Here is a 22,304-nt window from a genome sequence, read left to right on the forward strand (position 1 = left end):
TAAAATCGAGAGTAAAATCGAGAGTAAAATCGAGAGTAAAGTCGAGAGTAAAATCGAGAGTAAAGTCGAGAGTAAAATCGAGAGTAAAAAACGAGAGTAAAATCGAGAGTAAAATCGAGAGTAAAATCGAGAGCAAATTCGAGAGTAAAATCGAGAGTAAAAATCGAGAGCAAATTCGAGAGCAAAATCGAGAGTAAAATCGAGAGTAAAATCGAGAGTAAAAATCGAGAGCAAAATCGAGAGCAAAATCGAGAGTAAAAAACGAGAGCAAATTCGAGAGCAAAATCGAGAGTAAATCGAGAGCAAAATCGAGAGCAAATTCGAGAGCGAAATCGAGAGTAAATTCGAGAGTAAATTTGAGAGTAAAAATCGAGAGTAAAAAACGAAAGCAAATTTGAGAGCAAATTCGAGAGTAAAAAATCGAGAGTAAAATCGAGAGCAAAATCGAGAGTAAAAAATCGAGAGTAAAATCGAGAGTAAAATCGAGAGCAAAATCGAGAGTAAAAATCGAGAGCAAAATCGAGAGTAAAATCGAGAGCAAAATCGAGAGTAAAATCGAGAGTAAAATCGAGAGCAAATTCGAGAGTAAAATCGAGAGAAAAATCGAGAGCAAAATCGAGAGTAAAATCGAGAGTAAAATCGAGAGTAAAATCGAGAGTAAAATCGAGAGTAAAAACGAGAGTAAAATCTAGAGTAAAATCGAGAGTAAAATCGAGAGTAAAGTCGAGAGTAAAATCGAGAGTAAAATCGAGAGTAAAGTCGAGAGTAAAATCGAGAGTAAAATCGAGAGTAAAATCGAGAGCAAAATCGAGAGCAAAATCGAGAGCAAAATCGGCAGAGGGAGGGTCAGCTCTGACTCACCCGGACAGTTCCTTTGAAGGCGGGAGAGATAGGGAAGGGTTAGTGAGGGCGGGGTGAGTGAGGGGTGAGTGAGGGCGGGGTTAGTGAGGGCAGATGAGGACGGGGGAGGTCAGGGAGACTCACCCGCACGTATCCTTTGAAGGCGGTGCCGATGCCGCGCTGCACGTCGACGCCCGCTGGCCGCAGCTCCGTGGGGATTGGACAGATCTGAGGGGCGTGGTCTCGGCAGGTCACGTGACACACGAAGGAGCACACTGTGAACACACGGCGAGTGAGCGGCAGAGTAAAGGCGGGTCAAGGTAGGGCGGGTCTTACCCTCGCAGCCGTAGCCCTGCCGGGTCAGCCCCGTCATCAGAGCGCTGCAGTGACTGCACTGAGGCGCAGAGCTGAACGTCTTTATGCTGAGCTGGTGAGCGCGAGGCTGCGGAGAGAGGGCAAAGGTCAGCGCGAGGGCAAAGGTCAGCGCGAGGCTGAGGAGAGAGGGCAAAGGTCAGCGCGAGGGCAAAGGTCAGCGCGAGGCTGAGGAGAGAGGGCAAAGGTCAGCGCGAGGGCAAAGGTCAGCGCGAGGCTGAGGAGAGAGGGCAAAGGTCAGCGCGAGGGCAAAGGTCAGCGCGAGGCTGAGGAGAGAGGGCAAAGGTCAGCGCGAGGCTGAGGAGAGAGGGTAAAGGTCAGCGCGAGGGCAAAGGTCAGCGCGAGGCTGAGGAGAGAGGGTAAAGGTCAGCGCGAGGGCAAAGGTCAGAGCGAGGGCAAAGGTCAGCGCGAGGGCAAAGGTCAGCGCGAGGCTGAGGAGAGAGGGCAAAGGTCAGCGCGAGGCTGAGGAGAGAGGGCAAAGGTCAGCGCGAGGGCAAAGGTCAGCGCGAGGGCAAAGGTCAGCGCGAGGGCAAAGGTCAGCGCGAGGGCAAAGGTCAGCGCGAGGCTGAGGAGAGAGGGCAAAGGTCAGCGCGAGGCTGAGGAGAGAGGGCAAAGGTCAGCGCGAGGCTGAGGAGAGAGGGTAAAGGTCAGCGCGAGGCTGAGGAGAGAGGGCAAAGGTCAGCGCGAGGCTGAGGAGAGAGGGCAAAGGTCAGCGCGAGGCTGAGGAGAGAGGGTAAAGGTCAGCGCGAGGGCAAAGGTCAGCGCGAGGCTGAGGAGAGAGGGCAAAGGTCAGCGCGAGGGCAAAGGTCAGCGCGAGGCTGAGGAGAGAGGGCAAAGGTCAGCGCGAGGGCAAAGGTCAGCGCGAGGGCAAAGGTCAGCGCGAGGGCAAAGGTCAGTGTTAGGCTGAGGAGAGAGGGCAAAGGTCAGCGCGAGGGCAAAGGTCAGTGCGAGGCTGAGGAGAGAGGGCAAAGGTCAGCGCGAGGGCAAAGGTCAGCGCGAGGGCAAAGGTCAGCGCGAGGCTGAGGAGAGAGGGCAAAGGTCAGCGCGAGGGCAAAGGTCAGTGCGAGGCTGAGGAGAGAGGGCAAAGGTCAGCGCGAGGGCAAAGGTCAGCGCGAGGGCAAAGGTCAGCGCGAGGCTGAGGAGAGAGGGCAAAGGTCAGCGCGAGGGCAAAGGTCAGCGCGAGGGCAAAGGTCAGCGCGAGGCTGAGGAGAGAGGGCAAAGGTCAGCGCGAGGCTGAGGAGAGAGGGTAAAGGTCAGCGCGAGGCTGAGGAGAGAGGGCAAAGGTCAGCGCGAGGGCAAAGGTCAGCGCGAGGCTGAGGAGAGAGGGTAAAGGTCAGCGCGAGGCTGAGGAGAGAGGGTAAAGGTCAGCGCGAGGGCAAAGGTCAGCGCGAGGGCAAAGGTCAGCGCGAGGGCAAAGGTCAGCGCGAGGGCAAAGGTCAGCGCGAGGCTGAGGAGAGAGGGCAAAGGTCAGCGCGAGGCTGAGGAGAGAGGGCAAAGGTCAGCGCGAGGGCAAAGGTCAGCGCGAGGCTGAGGAGAGAGGGCAAAGGTCAGTGCGAGGCTGAGGAGAGAGGGCAAAGGTCAGCGCGAGGCTGAGGAGAGAGGGCAAAGGTCAGCGCGAGGCTGCGGAGAGAGGGCAAAGGTCAGCGCGAGGCTGAGGAGAGAGGGCAAAGGTCAGCGCGAGGGCAAAGGTCAGCGCGAGGCTGAGGAGAGAGGGCAAAGGTCAGCGCGAGGGCAAAGGTCAGCGCGAGGCTGAGGAGAGAGGGCAAAGGTCAGTGCGAGGCTGAGGAGAGAGGGCAAAGGTCAGCGCGAGGCTGAGGAGAGAGGGCAAAGGTCAGTGCGAGGCTGAGGAGAGAGGGCAAAGGTCAGCGCGAGGCTGAGGAGAGAGGGCAAAGGTCAGCGCGAGGGCAAAGGTCAGCGCGAGGCTGAGGAGAGAGGGTAAAGGTCAGCGCGAGGGCAAAGGTCAGCGCGAGGGTAAAGGTCAGCGCGAGGGCAAAGGTCAGCGCGAGGCTGAGAGGGTTTAAAGCAATGGCTGTAAGTTTAGGAATGAGCCTGTTTAACTCAGAGCTCTGTGTATTAGCATAGCCTTGCTGCTAAAGATCGAATTAGCATATGAAAAGATTGTGAAAATGTTCATTAGCAGCTAACAGCTAATGCTAACTTCATGCTGAGTTTCTGGTGCATTTATTTGTCATTAAAGCACATTTTATTTCTGTTTATTTTCAGTTTTCACTGAGCTCCGCTGTAGCCGTGAAGATGCTAACGGTTTCACACGTGTTGCTAACATTGCATCAGCTACACGCGTGTTTCAGACCTGACCCTCTGACCGGGCAAAGCTCCGGGCCGCCCCCCGGGTTGGGAACCTGCTTTACACGCTGTTTCCTGTTTCTCTCCACTCACCTGTGGGGAGGTGTGGCCTGTGATGGAAGGGGCGGGGCTGTCAGGGACCGGCTGTGACTTCACTTCCTGTTGCACGGGTGAGGCGGGCGTGGCCTCTTTCGGGGAGGAGTCCAGCTCTGACGGCTGAGGGCAAAGGTCACAGATTAAACCCGTCTCTAAATGCTTCAGTTGGAGGATTCGGACTCACCCTGAAGCTCAGGTCAGGACCCAGAGGAGACGTGTTGAAGTACTCGAAGATCGGGTCCTGGAAGTCCAGGTTCAGGCCTGAGGAAACACGGGAACAGGAACATGAACCTGAGTCCAGACAGAACCCTGACCACAACCCAGAGGAAACACAGGAACAGGAACATGAACCTGAGTCCAGACAGAACCCTGAGCACAACCCAGAGGAAACACGGGAACAGGAACATGACCCTGAGTCCAGACAGAACCCTGAGCACAACCCAGAGGAAACACGGGAACAGGAACATGAACCTGAGTCCAGACAGAACCCTGACCACAACCCAGAGGAAACACGGGAACAGGAACATGAACCTGAGTCCAGACAGAACCCTGACCACAACCCAGAGGAAACACGGGAACAGGAACATGAACCTGAGTCCAGACAGAACCCTGAGCACAACCCAGAGGAAACACGGGAACAGGAGCATGAACCTGAGTCCAGACAGAACCCTGACCACAACCCAGAGGAAACACAGGAACAGGAACATGAACCTGAGTCCAAACAGAACCCTGAGCACGACCCAGAGGAAACACGGGAACAGGAACATGAACCTGAGTCCAGACAGAACCCTGAGCACAACCCAGAGGAAACACGAGAACAGGAACATGAACCTGAGTCCAGACAGAACCCTGAGCACAACCCAGAGGAAACACGGGAACAGGAGCATGAACCTGAGTCCAGACAGAACCCTGAGCACAACCCAGAGGAAACACGGGAACAAGAACATGAACCTGAGTCCAGACAGAACCCTGAGCACAACCCAGAGGAAACACGGGAACAGGAACATGAACCTGAGTCCAGACAGAACCCTGAGCACAACCCAGAGGAAACACGGGAACAGGAGCATGAACCTGAGTCCAGACAGAACCCTGACCACAACCCAGAGGAAACACGGGAACAGGAACATGAACCTGAGTCCAGACAGAACCCTGAGCACAACCCAGAGGAAACACGGGAACAGGAACATGAACCTGAGTCCAGACAGAACCCTGAGCACGACCCAGAGGAAACACGGGAACAGGAACATGAACCTGAGTCCAGACAGAACCCTGACCACAACCCAGAGGAAACACGGGAACAGGAACATGAACCTGAGTCCAGACAGAACCCTGACCACAACCCAGAGGAAACACGGGAACAGGAACATGAACCTGAGTCCAGACAGAACCCTGAGCACGACCCAGAGGAAACACGGGAACAGGAACATGAACCTGAGTCCAGACAGAACCCTGAGCACAACCCAGAGGAAACACAGGAACAGGAACATGAACCTGAGTCCAGACAGAACCCTGAGCACAACCCAGAGGAAACACGGGAACAGGAACATGAACCTGAGTCCAGACAGAACCCTGAGCACAACCCAGAGGAAACACGGGAACAGGAACATGAACCTGAGTCCAGACAGAACCCTGAGCACAACCCAGAGGAAACACGGGAACAGGAACATAAACCTGAGTCCAGACAGAACCCTGAGCACAACCCAGAGGAAACACGGGAACAGGAACATGAACCTGAGTCCAGACAGAACCCTGAGCACAACCCAGAGGAAACACGGGAACAGGAGCATGAACCTGAGTCCAGACAGAACCCTGAGCACAACCCAGAGGAAACACGGGAACAGGAACATGAACCTGAGTCCAGACAGAACCCTGAGCACAACCCAGAGGAAACACGGGAACAGGAACATGAACCTGAGTCCAGACAGAACCCTGAGCACAACCCAGAGGAAACACGGGAACAGGAACATGAACCTGAGTCCAGACAGAACCCTGAGCACAACCCAGAGGAAACACGGGAACAGGAACATGAACCTGAGTCCAGACAGAACCCTGAGCACGACCCAGAGGAAACACGGGAACAAGAGACCAGGCAGAGAGAGGGCGGGGCTACAGGAAACCATCATGTGAGGAAGATCTGCACATGAACACCAGGTTCTTCTTCAAGATGTGGGAGGAACTACAGTATATTAAGGGAATGATTTGGGGTAAAAATGGGAGAAATTGTGGCAAAAAGAAGGTAAAAATAGGGAAGATTTGTAAAAATATTAGGGTGGAAAAGTTAGGGAATATAAAATAGGGAATATATTAGTCACATAAAATGGGGGGAAAAATGGGTGAAAATAGGAAGAAATAATAATAAAACAAATTGGGAAATAAAGTAATGAATTTGAGCTGAACAAAAGTCTCTTCCTTTAACGCTCTGTAAAGCTCTGATGCTTTCGTTCCCTCTCGTTCTTCCCCAGCTCTCTCTGACCCGGGCTCCAGGAGCTTCTCACCCGTCGTGGCCCGGTTCTGGTCCACCTCGCTCTGCAGGGAGTCCAGCTGCTCCTGAGTGTGTTGGTTTTTCTCCTGCAGATCCTTCACTTTACTGAAACACAGTTTGGCACCGCGTTACTACGGCAACACCGAGACAAACCTCTTGACGATGATGACGACCGTGACCTCTGACCTCTCCAGTCCGGCGCAGTGCCCTTTGACCTTCCGCAGCTCCTCCTGCAGCAGCTGCTTGGCTCTGATCTCCGCGTCCAAGGCCGACTGAAGCTCCAGACGCTGAGACATGTCCAGCTTCTGGTGACGCCGCACCTTCCACAGAGGGTCCTGGTGGGAAGATACATGTTTAACTCATGGAGGACCTGCCCCTCAGAAGATCAGACCTGAAGGACTGACTCAAGAGGACCCGCCCCTCAGAAGATCAGACCTGAAGGACTGACTCAGAGGACCTGCCCCTCAGATCAGACCTGAAGGACTGACTCAGAGGACCTGCCCCTCAGAAGATCAGACCTGAAGGACTGACTCAAGAGGACCTGCCCCTCAGAAGATCAGACCTGAAGGACTGACTCAGAGGACCTGACCCTCAGAAGATCAGACCTGAAGGACTGACTCAAGAGGACCTGCCCCTCAGAAGATCAGACCTGAAGGACTGACTCAGAGGACCTGTCCCTCAGAAGATCAGACCTGAAGGACTGACTCAAGAGGACCTGCCCCTCAGAAGATCAGACCTGAAGGACTGACTCAGAGGACCTGTCCCTCAGAAGATCAGACCTGAAGGACTGACTCAAGAGGACCTGCCCCTCAGAAGATCAGACCTGAAGGACTGACTCAAGAGGACCTGCCCCTCAGATCAGACCTGAAGGACTGACTAATCACAGACTGGACGAGGACCTGACCCTCAGAAGATCAGACCTGAAGGACTGACTAATCACAGACTGGACGAGGACCTGCCCCTCAGAAGATCAGACCTGAAGGACTGACTCATCACAGACTGGACGAGGACCTGACCCTCAGAAGATCAGACCTGAAGGACTGACTCAGAGGACCTGCGCCTCAGAAGATCAGACCTGAAGGACTGACTCAGAGGACCTGCCCCTCAGAAGATCAGACCTGAAGGACGTACCGTGTTCCTGGGGCCGAGGCTGGAGGTTTTCAGGGAGTCCAGTTCCTCGGTCATCTTTGAGGCCAGAGCCTGGAGGTATCCACGCGCGTCCTTCTCATCGCTCACCCTGGAACACACACATGTGACTCTCTCCCGCCCCTGTAGGGTAACTGTGAGGTTAAGCCGGATGCCCTCCCTCCGTGTGACGTACCACTGGATGATCTCGGCGATCTGAGCCTCCCAGTGACTCACGCTCTCCTTCTTCGCCGACAGCTCCTGTAGCTCCTCCTCCAGCCGCCGGTTCTGCTCCGTCAGGCGGTCCACGAAGGCGCACAGCTGGAACAAGACAAGGCATGGGTCTGGTTTAGGGTCTGGGTCTGGTTTAGGGTCTGGTTTAGGGTCTGGTTTAGGGTCTGGTTTAGGGTCTGGGTCTGGTTTAGGGTCAGGGTCTGGTTTAGGGTCTGGTTTAGGGTCTGGTTTAGGGTCAGGGTCTGGTTTAGGGTCTGGTTTAGGGTCTGGTTTAGGGTCTGGTTTAGGGTCTGGTTTAGGGTCTGGTTTAGGGTCTGGGTCAGGTTTAGGGTCTGGTTTAGGGTCTGGTTTAGGGTCAGGGTCTGGTTTAGGGTCTGGTTTAGGGTCTGGTTTAGGGTCTGGTTTAGGGTCTGGTTTAGGGTCTGGTTTAGGGTCAGGGTCTGGTTTAGGGTCTGGTTTAGGGTCTGGTTTAGGGTCAGGGTCTGGTTTAGGGTCTGGTTTAGGGTCTGGTTTAGGGTCTGGTTTAGGGTCTGGTTTAGGGTCTGGTTTAGGGTCTGGGTCAGGTTTAGGGTCTGGTTTAGGGTCTGGTTTAGGGTCAGGTTTAGGGTCAGGTTTAGGGTCTGGTTTAGGGTCTGGTTTAGGGTCTGGTTTAGGGTCTGGTTTAGGGTCTGGGTCTGGTTTAGGGTCTGGTTTAGGGTCTGGTTTAGGGTCTGGGTCAGGTTTAGGGTCTGGTTTAGGGTCTGGTTTAGGGTCTGGTTCTGGTTTAGGGTCTGGGTCTGGTTTAGGGTCTGGTTTAGGGTCTGGTTTAGGGTCTGGTTTAGGGTCTGGTTTAGGGTCTGGTTTAGGGTCTGGTTTAGGGTCTGGTTTAGGGTCTGGTTTAGGGTCTGGGTCTGGTTTAGGGTCTGGGTCTGGTTTAGGGTCTGGGTCTGGTTTAGGGTCTGGTTTAGGGTCTGGGTCTGGTTTAGGGTCTGGTTTAGGGTCAGGTTTAGGGTCTGGTTTAGGGTCAGGGTCTGGTTTAGGGTCTGGTTTAGGGTCTGGGTCTGGTTTAGGGTCTGGTTTAGGGTCTGGTTTAGGGTCAGGTTTAGGGTCTGGTTTAGGGTCTGGGTCTGGGTCTGGTTTAGGGTCTGGTTTAGGGTCTGGGTCTGGTTTAGGGTCTGGTTTAGGGTCTGGTTTAGGGTCTGGTTTAGGGTCTGGTTTAGTGTCTGGTTTAGGGTCTGGTTTAGGGTCTGGTTTAGGGTCTGGTTTAGGGTCTGGTTTAGGGTCTGGTTTAGGGTCTGGTTTAGGGTCAGGGTCTGGTTTAGGGTCTGGTTTAGGGTCTGGTTTAGGGTCTGGTTTAGGGTCTGGTTTAGGGTCTGGTTTAGGGTCTGGTTTAGGGTCTGGTTTAGGGTCTGGTTTAGGGTCTGGTTTAGGGTCTGGTTTAGGGTCAGGTTTAGGGTCTGGTTTAGGGTCTGGGTCTGGTTTAGGGTCTGGTTTAGGGTCTGGTTTAGGGTCTGGTTTAGGGTCTGGTTTAGGGTCTGGTTTAGGGTCTGGTTTAGGGTCAGGTTTAGGGTCTGGTTTAGGGTCTGGGTCTGGGTCTGGTTTAGGGTCTGGTTTAGGGTCTGGTTTAGGGTCTGGTTTAGGGTCTGGTTTAGGGTCTGGTTTAGGGTCTGGTTTAGGGTCTGGTTTAGGGTCTGGTTTAGGGTCTGGTTTAGGGTCTGGTTTAGGGTCTGGTTTAGGGTCTGGTTCAGGGTCTGGTTTAGGGTCTGGTTTAGGGTCTGGTTTAGGGTCTGGTTTAGGGTCTGGTTTAGGGTCTGGTTTAGGGTCTGGTTTAGGGTCAGGTTTAGGGTCTGGTTTAGGGTCTGGTTTAGGGTCTGGTTTAGGGTCTGGTTTAGGGTCTGGTTTAGGGTCTGGTTTAGGGTCAGGGTCTGGTTTAGGGTCTGGTTTAGGGTCTGGGTCTGGTTTAGGGTCAGGGTCTGGTTTAGGGTCTGGTTTAGGGTCAGGTTTAGGGTCTGGTTTAGGGTCTGGTTTAGGGTCTGGTTTAGGGTCTGGTTTAGGGTCTGGTTTAGGGTCAGGTTTAGGGTCAGGTTTAGGGTCTGGTTTAGGGTCTGGTTTAGGGTCTGGTTTAGGGTCTGGTTTAGGGTCTGGGTCTGGTTTAGGGTCTGGTTTAGGGTCTGGTTTAGGGTCTGGTTTAGGGTCTGGTTTAGGGTCTGGTTTAGGGTCTGGTTCAGGGTCTGGTTTAGGGTCTGGTTTAGGGTCTGGTTTAGGGTCTGGTTTAGGGTCTGGTTTAGGGTCTGGTTTAGGGTCTGGTTTAGGGTCTGGTTTAGGGTCTGGTTCAGGGTCTGGTTTAGGGTCTGGTTTAGGGTCTGGTTTAGGGTCTGGTTCTGGGTCTGGTTCTGGTTTAGGGTCTGGTTTAGGGTCTGGTTTAGGGTCTGGTTTAGGGTCTGGTTTAGGGTCTGGTTTAGGGTCTGGTTTAGGGTCTGGTTTAGGGTCTGGTTTAGGGTCAGGTTTAGGGTCTGGTTTAGGGTCTGGGTCTGGTTTAGGGTCTGGGTCTGGTTTAGGGTCTGGTTTAGGGTCTGGTTTAGGGTCTGGGTCTGGTTTAGGGTCTGGTTTAGGGTCAGGTTTAGGGTCTGGGTCTGGTTTAGGGTCTGGTTTAGGGTCTGGTTTAGGGTCTGGTTTAGGGTCTGGGTCTGGTTTAGGGTCTGGTTTAGGGTCTGGTTTAGGGTCTGGGTCTGGTTTAGGGTCTGGTTTAGGGTCTGGTTTAGGGTCTGGTTTAGGGTCTGGTTTAGGGTCTGGGTCTGGTTTAGGGTCTGGTTTAGGGTCTGGTTTAGGGTCTGGTTTAGGGTCTGGTTTAGGGTCAGGTTTAGGGTCTGGTTTAGGGTCTGGTTTAGGGTCTGGGTCTGGTTTAGGGTCTGGTTTAGGGTCTGGTTTAGGGTCTGGTTTAGGGTCTGGTTTAGGGTCTGGGTTAGGGTCTGGTTTAGGGTCTGGTTTAGGGTCTGGGTCTGGTTTAGGGTCTGGTTTAGGGTCTGGTTTAGGGTCTGGTTTAGGGTCTGGTTTAGGGTCTGGTTTAGGGTCTGGTTTAGGGTCTGGTTTAGGGTCTGGGTCTGGTTTAGGGTCTGGGTCTGGTTTAGGGTCTGGTTTAGGGTCTGGTTTAGGGTCTGGTTTAGGGTCTGGTTTAGGGTCTGGTTTAGGGTCAGGTTTAGGGTCTGGTTTAGGGTCTGGTTTAGGGTCTGGGTCTGGTTTAGGGTCTGGTTTAGGGTCTGGTTTAGGGTCTGGTTTAGGGTCTGGTTTAGGGTCCAGGTCCGGGTCCAGGTCCGGGTCCAGGTCCAGGTCCAGGTCCGGGTCCGGGTCAGCCTGTGCCGTACCTTGTCTGACTCTGTGGTGAGTTTGCGGTTTTCGTCCGTTAACAGACTCTTCTCTCTCTCGTATTTGTCCTTCAGAGCCGACAGCGCCTCCTCCTGGTCACTTTGTCTGCACACACGTGTTACATGTAAGACACACAGCTTATTCCTATTATTTGCGTCTCACACAGACCTGTCCTGATTGGCCAGCTCCAGACGCTCCCTCAGGCTGCGCAGCTCCTGATTGGCCGACAGCTGCCCGCTCTCTGATTGGTGGAGCTGGGAGCGTAATCCTTTGATCTCTGTGCAGTGGGCGGAGTCTCGCCTCTGCAGCTCCTCCTGATTGGCCAGAGTGCGGTCGAGCTCCGCCCTCAGCCGCCGCAGCTCCTGAAGGTCCGCCCCCTGTACCGGGTTAGGCTCCGCCCCCTGCGTCAAACAGAGAAGAAGTTTTGAGTGACCCTTCATGTTTCTGCAGATGTTTCTCTCTGACCTTTGACCCTTCATGTTTCTCACTGACCTTTGACCCTTCATGTTTCTCACTGACCTTTGACCCTTCATGTTTCTGCAGATGTTTCTCACTGACCTTTGACCCCTGCAGCTGGCGGCTGAACGCCTCACTGTTCTCCCGCAGCTTCTTCTCCTTCTGCGCCTCGGAGCGCGCCTCGTCCAACAGCGCCTCCAGCTGGACACACAGAGACAGGTCAGTGTGAGCTCGGACACTCTCACTCACTCTCTCACACACTGACCTCCCTGACCCGAGCCTGCCCCGCCCGCGCCTCCTCCGCGCCTCTCTGCAGGCTCTGCAGCGCCTCCTGCTGGTCCCTCACGGTGCGCGTCAGCTTCTTCTCATTGGTCCTCATCTGGTCCAGGGTCTCGGACAGATCCGAGAACTCGGTCACGGCCTGTTTCCTCAGACGGTTCGCCTCACGCAGCTCCTTACTGTGAGCGCGGAGTCGCTCCAGGGACTCCTGCAGCTGCTGTAGGAACATACCAGAAACACGTCACACGGAGCAACCAGAAACACGTCACACGGAGGAACCAGAAACACGTCACACGGAGGAACCAGAAACACGTCACACGGAGGAACCAGAAACACGTCATACAGAGGAACATACCAGAAACACGTCATACAGAGGAAACATACCAGAAACACGTCATACAGAGGAACAATACCAGAAACACGTCACACGGAGGAACCAGAAACACGTCACACGGAGAAACCATACCAGAAACACGTCACACGGAGGAACCAGAAACACGTCATACAGAGGAACATACCAGAAACACGTCACACGGAGGAACCAGAAACACGTCACACGGAGGAACCAGAAACACGTCACACGGAGGAACCAGAAACACGTCACACGGAGGAACCAGAAACACGTCATACAGAGGAACCATACCAGAAACACGTCATACGGAGGAACATACCAGAAACACGTCACACGGAGGAACCAGAAACACGTCACACGGAGGAACCAGAAACACGTCACACGGAGGAACCAGAAACACGTCACACGGAGGAACCAGAAACACGTCACACGGAGGAACCATACCAGAAACACGTCATACGGAGGAACCATACCAGAAACACGTCACACGGAGGAACCAGAAACACGTCACACGGAGGAACCAAACCAGAAACACGTCATACGGAGGAACCAGAAACACGTCATACGGAGGAACCAGAAACACGTCACACGGAGGAACCAGAAACACGTCACACGGAGGAACCAGAAACACGTCACACGGAGGAACCAAACCAGAAACACGTCATACAGAGGAACCAGAAACACGTCATACGGAGGAACCATACCAGAAACACGTCACACGGAGGAACCAGAAACACGTCACACGGAGAAACCATACCAGAAACACGTCACACGGAGGAACCAGAAACACGTCATACGGAGGAACCATACCAGAAACACGTCACACGGAGGAACCAGAAACACGTCATACGGAGGAACCATACCAGAAACACGTCATACGGAGGAACCATACCAGAAACACGTCATACGGAGAAACCAGAAACACGTCATACGGAGGAACCAGAAACACGTCATACGGAGAAACCATACCAGAAACACGTCACACGGAGGAACCAGAAACACGTCATACGGAGGAACCATACCAGAAACACGTCATACGGAGAAACCATACCAGAAACACGTCACACGGAGGAACCAGAAACACGTCATACGGAGGAACCATACCAGAAACACGTCATACGGAGGAACCATACCAGAAACACGTCACACGGAGGAACCAGAAACACGTCACACGGAGGAACCAAACCAGAAACACGTCATACAGAGGAACCAGAAACACGTCATACGGAGGAACCAGAAACACGTCACACGGAGGAACCATACCAGAAACACGTCATACGGAGAAACCATACCAGAAACACGTCACACGGAGGAACCAGAAACACGTCATACGGAGGAACCATACCAGAAACACGTCATACGGAGGAACCATACCAGAAACACGTCACACGGAGGAACCAGAAACACGTCACACGGAGGAACCAAACCAGAAACACGTCATACAGAGGAACCAGAAACACGTCACACGGAGGAACCATACCAGAAACACGTCATACAGAGGAACCAGAAACACGTCATACGGAGGAACCAGAAACACGTCACACGGAGGAACAATACCAGAAACACGTCACACGGAGGAACATACCAGAAACACGTCATACAGAGGAACCAGAAACACGTCATACAGAGGAACCAGAAACACGTCACACGGAGGAACCAGAAACACGTCACACGGAGGAACCATACCAGAAACACGTCATACAGAGGAACCAGAAACACGTCATACGGAGGAACCAGAAACACGTCACACGGAGGAACCAAACCAGAAACACGTCATACAGAGAAACCAGAAACACGTCACACGGAGGAACCAGAAACACGTCACACGGAGGAACCAGAAACACGTCACACGGAGGAACCATACCAGAAACACGTCATACAGAGGAACCAGAAACACGTCATACAGAGGAACCAGAAACACGTCATACAGAGGAACCAGAAACACGTCACACGGAGGAACCAGAAACACGTCACACGGAGGAACCATACCAGAAACACGTCATACAGAGGAACCAGAAACACGTCATACGGAGGAACCAGAAACACGTCACACGGAGGAACCAGAAACACGTCACACGGAGGAACCAGAAACACGTCACACGGAGGAACCAGAAACACGTCATACAGAGGAACCAGAAACACGTCATACGGAGGAACCAGAAACACGTCACACGGAGGAACCATACCAGAAACACGTCATACAGAGGAACCAGAAACACGTCATACAGAGGAACCAGAAACACGTCATACGGAGGAACCAGAAACACGTCACACGGAGGAACATACCAGAAACACGTCATACAGAGGAACCAGAAACACGTCACACGGAGGAACATACCAGAAACACGTCATACAGAGGAACCAGAAACACGTCATACAGAGGAACCAGAAACACGTCACACGGAGGAACCATACCAGAAACACGTCACACGGAGGAACCAGAAACACGTCACACGGAGGAACCAGAAACACGTCATACAGAGGAACCAGAAACACGTCATACAGAGGAACCAGAAACACGTCACACGTAGGAACCAGAAACACGTCACACGGAGGAACCATACCAGAAACACGTCACACGGAGGAACCAGAAACACGTCACACGGAGGAACCAGAAACACGTCACACGGAGGAACCATACCAGAAACACGTCACACGGAGGAACCATACCAGAAACACGTCACACGGAGGAACCAGAAACACGTCACACGGAGGAACCAGAAACACGTCATACAGAGGAACCAGAAACACGTCATACGGAGAAACCAGAAACACGTCACACGGAGGAACCAGAAACACGTCATACAGAGGAACCAGAAACACGTCACACGGAGAAACCAGAAACACGTCACACGGAGGAACCAGAAACACGTCATACAGAGGAACCAGAAACACGTCAAACGGAGGAACCAGAAACACGTCACACGGAGGAACCATACCAGAAACACGTCATACGGAGGAACCAGAAACACGTCATACAGAGGAACCAGAAACACGTCATACGGAGGAACCAGAAACACGTCACACGGAGGAACCAGAAACACGTCATACAGAGGAACCAGAAACACGTCACACGGAGGAACCATACCAGAAACACGTCATACGGAGGAACCAGAAACACGTCACACGGAGGAACCAGAAACACGTCATACGGAGGAACCAGAAACACGTCACACGGAGGAACCATACCAGAAACACGTCACACGGAGGAACCAGAAACACGTCATACGGAGGAACCAGAAACACGTCACACGGAGGAACCATACCAGAAACACGTCACACGGAGGAACCAGAAACACGTCACACGGAGGAACCAGAAACACGTCATACAGAGGAACCAGAAACACGTCATACGGAGAAACCAGAAACACGTCACACGGAGGAACCATACCAGAAACATGTCACACGGAGGAACCAGAAACACGTCATACAGAGGAACCAGAAACACGTCATACAGAGGAACCAGAAACACGTCACACGGAGAAACCAGAAACACGTCACACGGAGGAACCAGAAACACGTCATACAGAGGAACCAGAAACACGTCATACGGAGAAACCAGAAACACGTCACACGGAGGAACCAGAAACACGTCATACAGAGGAACCAGAAACACGTCATACGGAGGAACCATACCAGAAACACGTCATACGGAGGAACCAGAAACACGTCACACGGAGGAACCATACCAGAAACACGTCACACGGAGGAACCAGAAACACGTCATACGGAGGAACCAGAAACACGTCACACGGAGGAACCATACCAGAAACACGTCACACGGAGGAACCAGAAACACGTCACACGGAGGAACCAGAAACACGTCACACGGAGGAACCATACCAGAAACACGTCACACGGAGGAACCAGAAACACGTCACACGGAGGAACTAGAAACACGTCACACGGAGGAACCAGAAACACGTCATACAGAGGAACCAGAAACACGTCATACAGAGGAACCAGAAACACGTCACACGGAGGAACCAGAAACACGTCACACGGAGGAACCAGAAACACGTCACACGGAGGAACCAGAAACACGTCACACGGAGGAACCAGAAACACGTCACACGGAGGAACCAGAAACACGTCACACGGAGGAACCATACCAGAAACACGTCATACAGAGGAACCAGAAACACGTCACACGGAGGAACCAGAAACACGTCATACAGAGGAACCATACCAGAAACACGTCACACGGAGGAACCATACCAGAAACACGTCACACGGAGGAACATACCAGAAACACGTCATACGGAGGAACATACCAGAAACACGTCACACGGAGGAACATACCAGAAACACGTCACACGGAGGAACATACCAGGAACACGTCATACGGAGGAAACATACCAGAAACACGTCACACGGAGGAACCAGAAACACGTCACACGGAGGAACATACCAGAAACACGTCATACGGAGGAACCAGAAACACGTCATACGGAGGAACATACCAGAAACACGTCATACGGAGGAACCAGAAACACGTCATACGGAGGAACATACCAGAAACACGTCATACGGAGGAACATACCAGAAACACGTCACACGGAGGAACCATACCAGAAACACGTCACACGGAGGAACCAGAAACACGTCACACGGAGGAACATACCAGAAACACGTCATACAGAGGAACATACCAGAAACACGTCACACGGAGGAACCATACCAGAAACACGTCACACGGAGGAACCATACCAGAAACACGTCACACGGAGGAACCATACCAGAAACACGTCATACAGAGGAACATACCAGAAACACGTCACACGGAGGAACATACCAGGAACACGTCATACGGAGGAAACATACCAGAAACACGTCACACGGAGGAACCAGAAACACGTCACACGGAGGAACCAGAAACACGTCACACGGAGGAACCAGAAACACGTCACACGGAGGAACCAGAAACACGTCACACGGAGGAACCAGAAACACGTCACACGGAGGAACCAGAAACACGTCACACGGAGGAACCAGAAACACGTCACACAGAGGAACCATACCAGAAACACGTCACACGGAGGAACATACCAGAAACACGTCACACGGAGGAACCATACCAGAAACACGTCACACGGAGGAACCAGAAACACGTCACACGGAGGAACCAGAAACACGTCACACAGAGGAACCAGAAACACGTCACACGGAGGAACCAGAAACACGTCATACAGAGGAACATACCAGAAACACGTCACACGGAGGAACCAAACCAGAAACACGTCATACAGAGGAACATACCAGAAACACGTCATACGGAGGAACCATACCAGAAACACGTCACACGGAGGAACCAGAAACACGTCACACAGAGGAACCATACCAGAAACACGTCATACGGAGGAACCATACCAGAAACACGTCATACAGAGGAACATACCAGAAACACGTCACACGGAGGAACCAAACCAGAAACACGTCACACGGAGGAACCATACCAGAAACACGTCACACGGAGGAACCAGAAACACGTCATACAGAGGAACCAGAAACACGTCATACAGAGGAACCAGAAACACGTCATACAGAGGAACCAGAAACACGTCATACAGAGGAACCAGAAACACGTCATACAGAGGAACCAGAAACACGTCATACAGAGGAACCAGAAACACGTCATACAGAGGAACATACCAGAAACACGTCACACGGAGGAACCATACCAGAAACACGTCACACGGAGGAACCAGAAACACGTCACACGGAGGAACCAGAAACACGTCATACAGAGGAACCAGAAACACGTCATACAGAGGAACCATACCAGAAACACGTCATACAGAGGAACCATACCAGAAACACGTCACACGGAGGAACCATACCAGAAACACGTCACACGGAGGAACCAGAAACACGTCATACAGAGGAACCAGAAACACGTCACACGGAGGAACCATACCAGAAACACGTCACACGGAGGAACCAGAAACACGTCACACGGAGGAACCAGAAACACGTCATAATGAGGAACCAAACCAGAAACACGTCACACGGAGGAACAATACCAGAAACACGTCACACGGAGGAACCATACCAGAAACACGTCATACGGAGGAACAAACATGTCAGGTGTGTCAGGGTCAGGTGTGTCAGGGTCAGGTGTGTCAGGTGTGTCAGGGTCAGGTGTGTCAGGGTCAGGAGTGTCAGGGTCAGGTGTGTCAGGTGTGTCAGGTGTGTCAGGGTCAGGTGTGTCAGGGTCAGGAGTGTCAGGGTCAGGTGTGTCAGGTGTGTCAGGGTCAGGTGTGTCAGGTGTGTCAGGTGTGTCAGGTGTGTCAGGGTCAGGTGTGTCAGGTGTGTCAGGTGTGTCAGGTGTGTCAGGTGTGTCAGGTGTGTCAGGTGTGTCAGGTGTGTCAGGGTCAGGAGTGTCAGGGTCAGGTGTGTCAGGTGTGTCAGGTGTGTCAGGTGTGTCAGGTGTGTCAGGTGTGTCAGGTGTGTCAGGGTCAGGTGTGTCAGGTGTGTCAGGTGTGTCAGGTGTGTCAGGTGTGTCAGGTGTGTCAGGGTCAGGTGTGTCAGGTGTGTCAGGTGTGTCAGGGTCAGGTGCGTCAGGTGTGTCAGGTGCGTCAGGGTCAGGTGCGTCAGGTGCGTCAGGTGCTGTGGGACATATTCGTACCTTGTGCGTCTCGTCCTTCTCCTGCCTCAGACTCTTCACTTGTTTTTCCAGGGTTTGCAGTTTGGCGGCGGAGCTTTCGTCCTGGCGCAGAGAGACCGCCTCCTCCAGCTGCTTCTCCAGCCTATCAGACTCTGCGGGACGTTCAAATGGACCAATCAGAGAAGAGAGCAGCGCTTTATACATGATCCAGGCTTTAAACGGACCCATCAGAGCTCAGGACACAAGGCCCGGCTTTAAACGGACCAATCAGAGCTCAGAACACAAGGCTCGGCTTTAAACGGACCAATCAGAGCTCAGGACACAAGGCCCGGCTTTAAACGGACCAATCAGAGCATGGGACACTCACCTGCCAGTTTCTTCTTGAGGCGCTCGATTTCCTCGTTGAGTTTTTTCACCTCTTTTTCTCGGGACAGAGTTCCGGCTCGACTCGGTGGCGCCCCCTCTGTACAAACAACAGTCACACATGAGACTCTGTTTGCTGTGGTTTTGGTGATGGAGGAATTATGAAGATCATGACTGTGTTGTAGGTGTTGTGTCAGATGTTGCTCCATGACTGATCAGGTCCTGTAGTGATCATGACTGTGTTGTAGGTGTTGTGTCAGATGTTGCTCCTGACTGATCAGGTCCTGTAGTGATCATGACTGTGTTGTAGGTGTTGTGTCAGATGTTGCTCCTGACTGATCAGGTCCTGTAGTGATCATGACTGTGTTGTAGGTGTTGTGTCAGATGTTGCTCCTGACTGATCAGGTCCTGTAGTGATCATGACTGTGTTGTAGGTGTTGTGTCAGATGTTGCTCCCTGACTGATCAGGTCCTGTAGTGATCATGACTGTGTTGTAGGTGTTGTGTCAGATGTTGCTCCTGACTGATCAGGTCCTGTAGTGATCATGACTGTGTTGTAGGTGTTGTGTCAGATGTTGCTCCTGACTGATCAGGTCCTGTAGTGATCATGACTGTGTTGTAGGTGTGTCAGATGTTGCTCCTGACTGATAAGGTCCTGTAGTGATCATGACTGTGTTGTAGGTGTTGTGTCAGATGTTGCTCCTGACTGATAAGGTCCTGTAGTGATCATGACTGTGTTGTAGGTGTTGTGTCAGATGTTGCTCCTGACTGATAAGGTCCTGTAGTGATCATGACTGTGTTGTAGGTGTTGTGTCAGATGTTGCTCCTGACTGATAAGGTCCTGTAGTGATCATGACTGTGTTGTAGGTGTTGTGTCAGATGTTGCTCCTGACTGATCAGGTCCTGTAGTGATCATGACTGTGTTGTAGGTGTTGTGTCAGATGTTGCTCCTGACTGATCAGGTCCTGTAGTGATCATGACTGTGTTGTAGGTGTGTCAGATGTTGCTACTGACTGATCAGGTCCTGTAGTGATCATGACTGTGTTGTAGGTGTGTCAGATGTTGCTCCCTGACTGATCAGGTCCTGTAGTGATCATGACTGTGTTGTAGGTGTTGTGTCAGATGTTGCTCCTGACTGATTAGGTCCTGTAGTGATCATGACTGTGTTGTAGGTGTTGTGTCAGATGTTGCTCCTGACTGATCAGGTCCTGTAGTGATCATGACTGTGTTGTAGGTGTGTCAGATGTTGCTCCCTGACTGATCAGGTCCTGTAGTGATCATGACTGTGTTGTAGGTGTTGTGTCAGATGTTGCTCCTGACTGATCAGGTCCTGTAGTGATCATGACTGTGTTGTAGGTGTTGTGTCAGATGTTGCTCCTGACTGATCAGGTCCTGTAGTGATCATGACTGTGTTGTAGGTGTGTCAGATGTTGCTCCCTGACTGATCAGGTCCTGTAGTGATCATGACTGTGTTGTAGGTGTGTCAGATGTTGCTCCTGACTGATAAGGTCCTGTAGTGATCATGATTGTGTTGTAGGTGTGTCAGATGTTGCTCCTGACTGATCAGGTCCTGTAGTGATCATGACTGTGTTGTAGGTGTGTCAGATGTTGCTCCTGACTGATCAGGTCCTGTAGTGATCATGACTGTGTTGTAGGTGTTGTGTCAGATGTTGCTCCCTGACTGATAAGGTCCTGTAGTGATCATGACTGTGTTGTAGGTGTTGTGTCAGATGTTGCTTCCTGACTGATAAGGTCCTGTAGTGATCATGACTGTGTTGTAGGTGTGTCAGATGTTGCTCCTGACTGATCAGGTCCTGTAGTGATCATGACTGTGTTGTAGGTGTGTCAGATGTTGCTCCTGACTGATCAGGTCCTGTAGTGATCATGACTGTGTTGTAGGTGTGTCAGATGTTGCTCCTGACTGATCAGGTCCTGTAGTGATCATGACTGTGTTGTAGGTGTTGTGTCAGATGTTGCTTCCTGACTGATCAGGTCCTGTAGTGATCATGACTGTGTTGTAGGTGTGTCAGATGTTGCTCCTGACTGATCAGGTCCTGTAGTGATCATGACTGTGTTGTAGGTGTTGTGTCAGATGTTGCTCCCTGACTGATAAGGTCCTGTAGTGATCATGACTGTGTTGTAGGTGTTGTGTCAGATGTTGCTCCTGACTGATCAGGTCCTGTAGTGATCATGACTGTGTTGTAGGTGTTGTGTCAGATGTTGCTCCTGACTGATCAGGTCCTGTAGTGATCATGACTGTGTTGTAGGTGTTGTGTCAGATGTTGCTCCTGACTGATCAGGTCCTGTAGTGATCATGACTGTGTTGTAGGTGTGTCAGATGTTGCTCCCTGACTGATAAGGTCCTGTAGTGATCATGACTGTGTTGTAGGTGTGTCAGATGTTGCTCCCTGACTGATTAGGTCCTGTAGTGATCATGACTGTGTTGTAGGTGTGTCAGATGTTGCTCCCTGACTGATAAGGTCCTGTAGTGATCATGACTGTGTTGTAGGTGTGTCAGATGTTGCTCCTGACTGATCAGGTCCTGTAGTGATCATGACTGTGTTGTAGGTGTTGTGTCAGATGTTGCTCCCTGACTGATCAGGTCCTGTAGTGATCATGACTGTGTTGTAGGTGTTGTGTCAGATGTTGCTCCTGACTGATCAGGTCCTGTAGTGATCATGACTGTGTTGTAGGTGTGTCAGATGTTGCTCCCTGACTGATCAGGTCCTGTAGTGATCATGACTGTGTTGTAGGTGTTGTGTCAGATTAAGTCACCTGACAGTTTACGCTGTAGTTCCTGGTTTTCTCGCTCCAGTTTCTGGATCTTCTCCTCCAGCCCGGCCTCTTCGCCGTCCCCGAGGCCCCGCCCCTCGCCGCCCCCGAGGCCCCGCCCCTCGCCGCCCCCGAGGCCCCGCCCGCTGGGACAGGTGTAGGTGAAGCCCACAAAGGGCAGCTGCTGCCCGCTGAAGCTGCTGAGAGCTCCGGGCGTCGACACCTCCGGGTTCTTCAGCGTGTCGTCGTCCACGTCGAAGTTGGACGTGTCGGTGGGCGAGCAGACGTCGGGGATGTACGGCGCCGCGGTGGACCGGAGGCGGTCCCAGTCCACGCCCAAGAAGAAGGGGTGGTCCTTAAAGTCCTGGATCGCCTCATCGCCGTGACGACGAGAGCCCAGTCTGGACTCACGAGGACAAAGCAGGCGCTGGATCAGGTCCCGGGCGGAGTCCGAGACATCGGAGACGTGAGCGGGAAACACCAGGCGGTCCTGAGGGAGGCAGAGGGGTTAGAGCGGCAGCACATGTGCACTAACGAGACACCAGGCGGTCCTACAGGGAGGCAGAGGGGTTAGAGCGGCAGCACATGTGCACTAACGAGACACCAGGCGGTCCTGAGGGAGGCAGAGGGGTTAGAGCAGCAGCACATGTGCACTAACGAGACACCAGGCGGTCCTGAGGG

The 22,304-nt window shown here is 52.5% G+C and overlaps 1 protein-coding gene across 1 annotated transcript in view; it reads right to left on the reverse strand.

Annotated features, from left to right (window-relative positions):
* LOC306974448 (serine/threonine-protein kinase MRCK beta-like) overlaps positions 1 to 22,304 on the reverse strand; it is a 46,629-nt gene that overhangs the window by 13,579 nt on the left and 10,746 nt on the right. Inside the window, exons 8-22 of the mRNA XM_079571695.1 lie at positions 21,627 to 22,113; positions 18,857 to 18,952; positions 18,511 to 18,641; positions 11,517 to 11,747; positions 11,354 to 11,452; positions 10,964 to 11,196; positions 10,795 to 10,900; positions 7,416 to 7,540; positions 7,226 to 7,331; positions 6,281 to 6,429; positions 6,108 to 6,199; positions 3,797 to 3,873; positions 3,610 to 3,732; positions 1,177 to 1,282; positions 985 to 1,115 (exon numbers count right to left, since the gene is read on the reverse strand). Coding sequence (XP_079427821.1) covers positions 985 to 1,115; positions 1,177 to 1,282; positions 3,610 to 3,732; positions 3,797 to 3,873; positions 6,108 to 6,199; positions 6,281 to 6,429; positions 7,226 to 7,331; positions 7,416 to 7,540; positions 10,795 to 10,900; positions 10,964 to 11,196; positions 11,354 to 11,452; positions 11,517 to 11,747; positions 18,511 to 18,641; positions 18,857 to 18,952; positions 21,627 to 22,113 — 2,292 coding nt within the window. The remainder of the gene's footprint in view (positions 1 to 984; positions 1,116 to 1,176; positions 1,283 to 3,609; positions 3,733 to 3,796; positions 3,874 to 6,107; positions 6,200 to 6,280; positions 6,430 to 7,225; positions 7,332 to 7,415; positions 7,541 to 10,794; positions 10,901 to 10,963; positions 11,197 to 11,353; positions 11,453 to 11,516; positions 11,748 to 18,510; positions 18,642 to 18,856; positions 18,953 to 21,626; positions 22,114 to 22,304) is intronic.

Source organism: Gobius niger (genome assembly GCF_951799975.1).
Source record: "Gobius niger genome assembly, chromosome: 15".
NCBI lineage: Eukaryota > Metazoa > Chordata > Actinopteri > Gobiiformes > Gobiidae > Gobius > Gobius niger.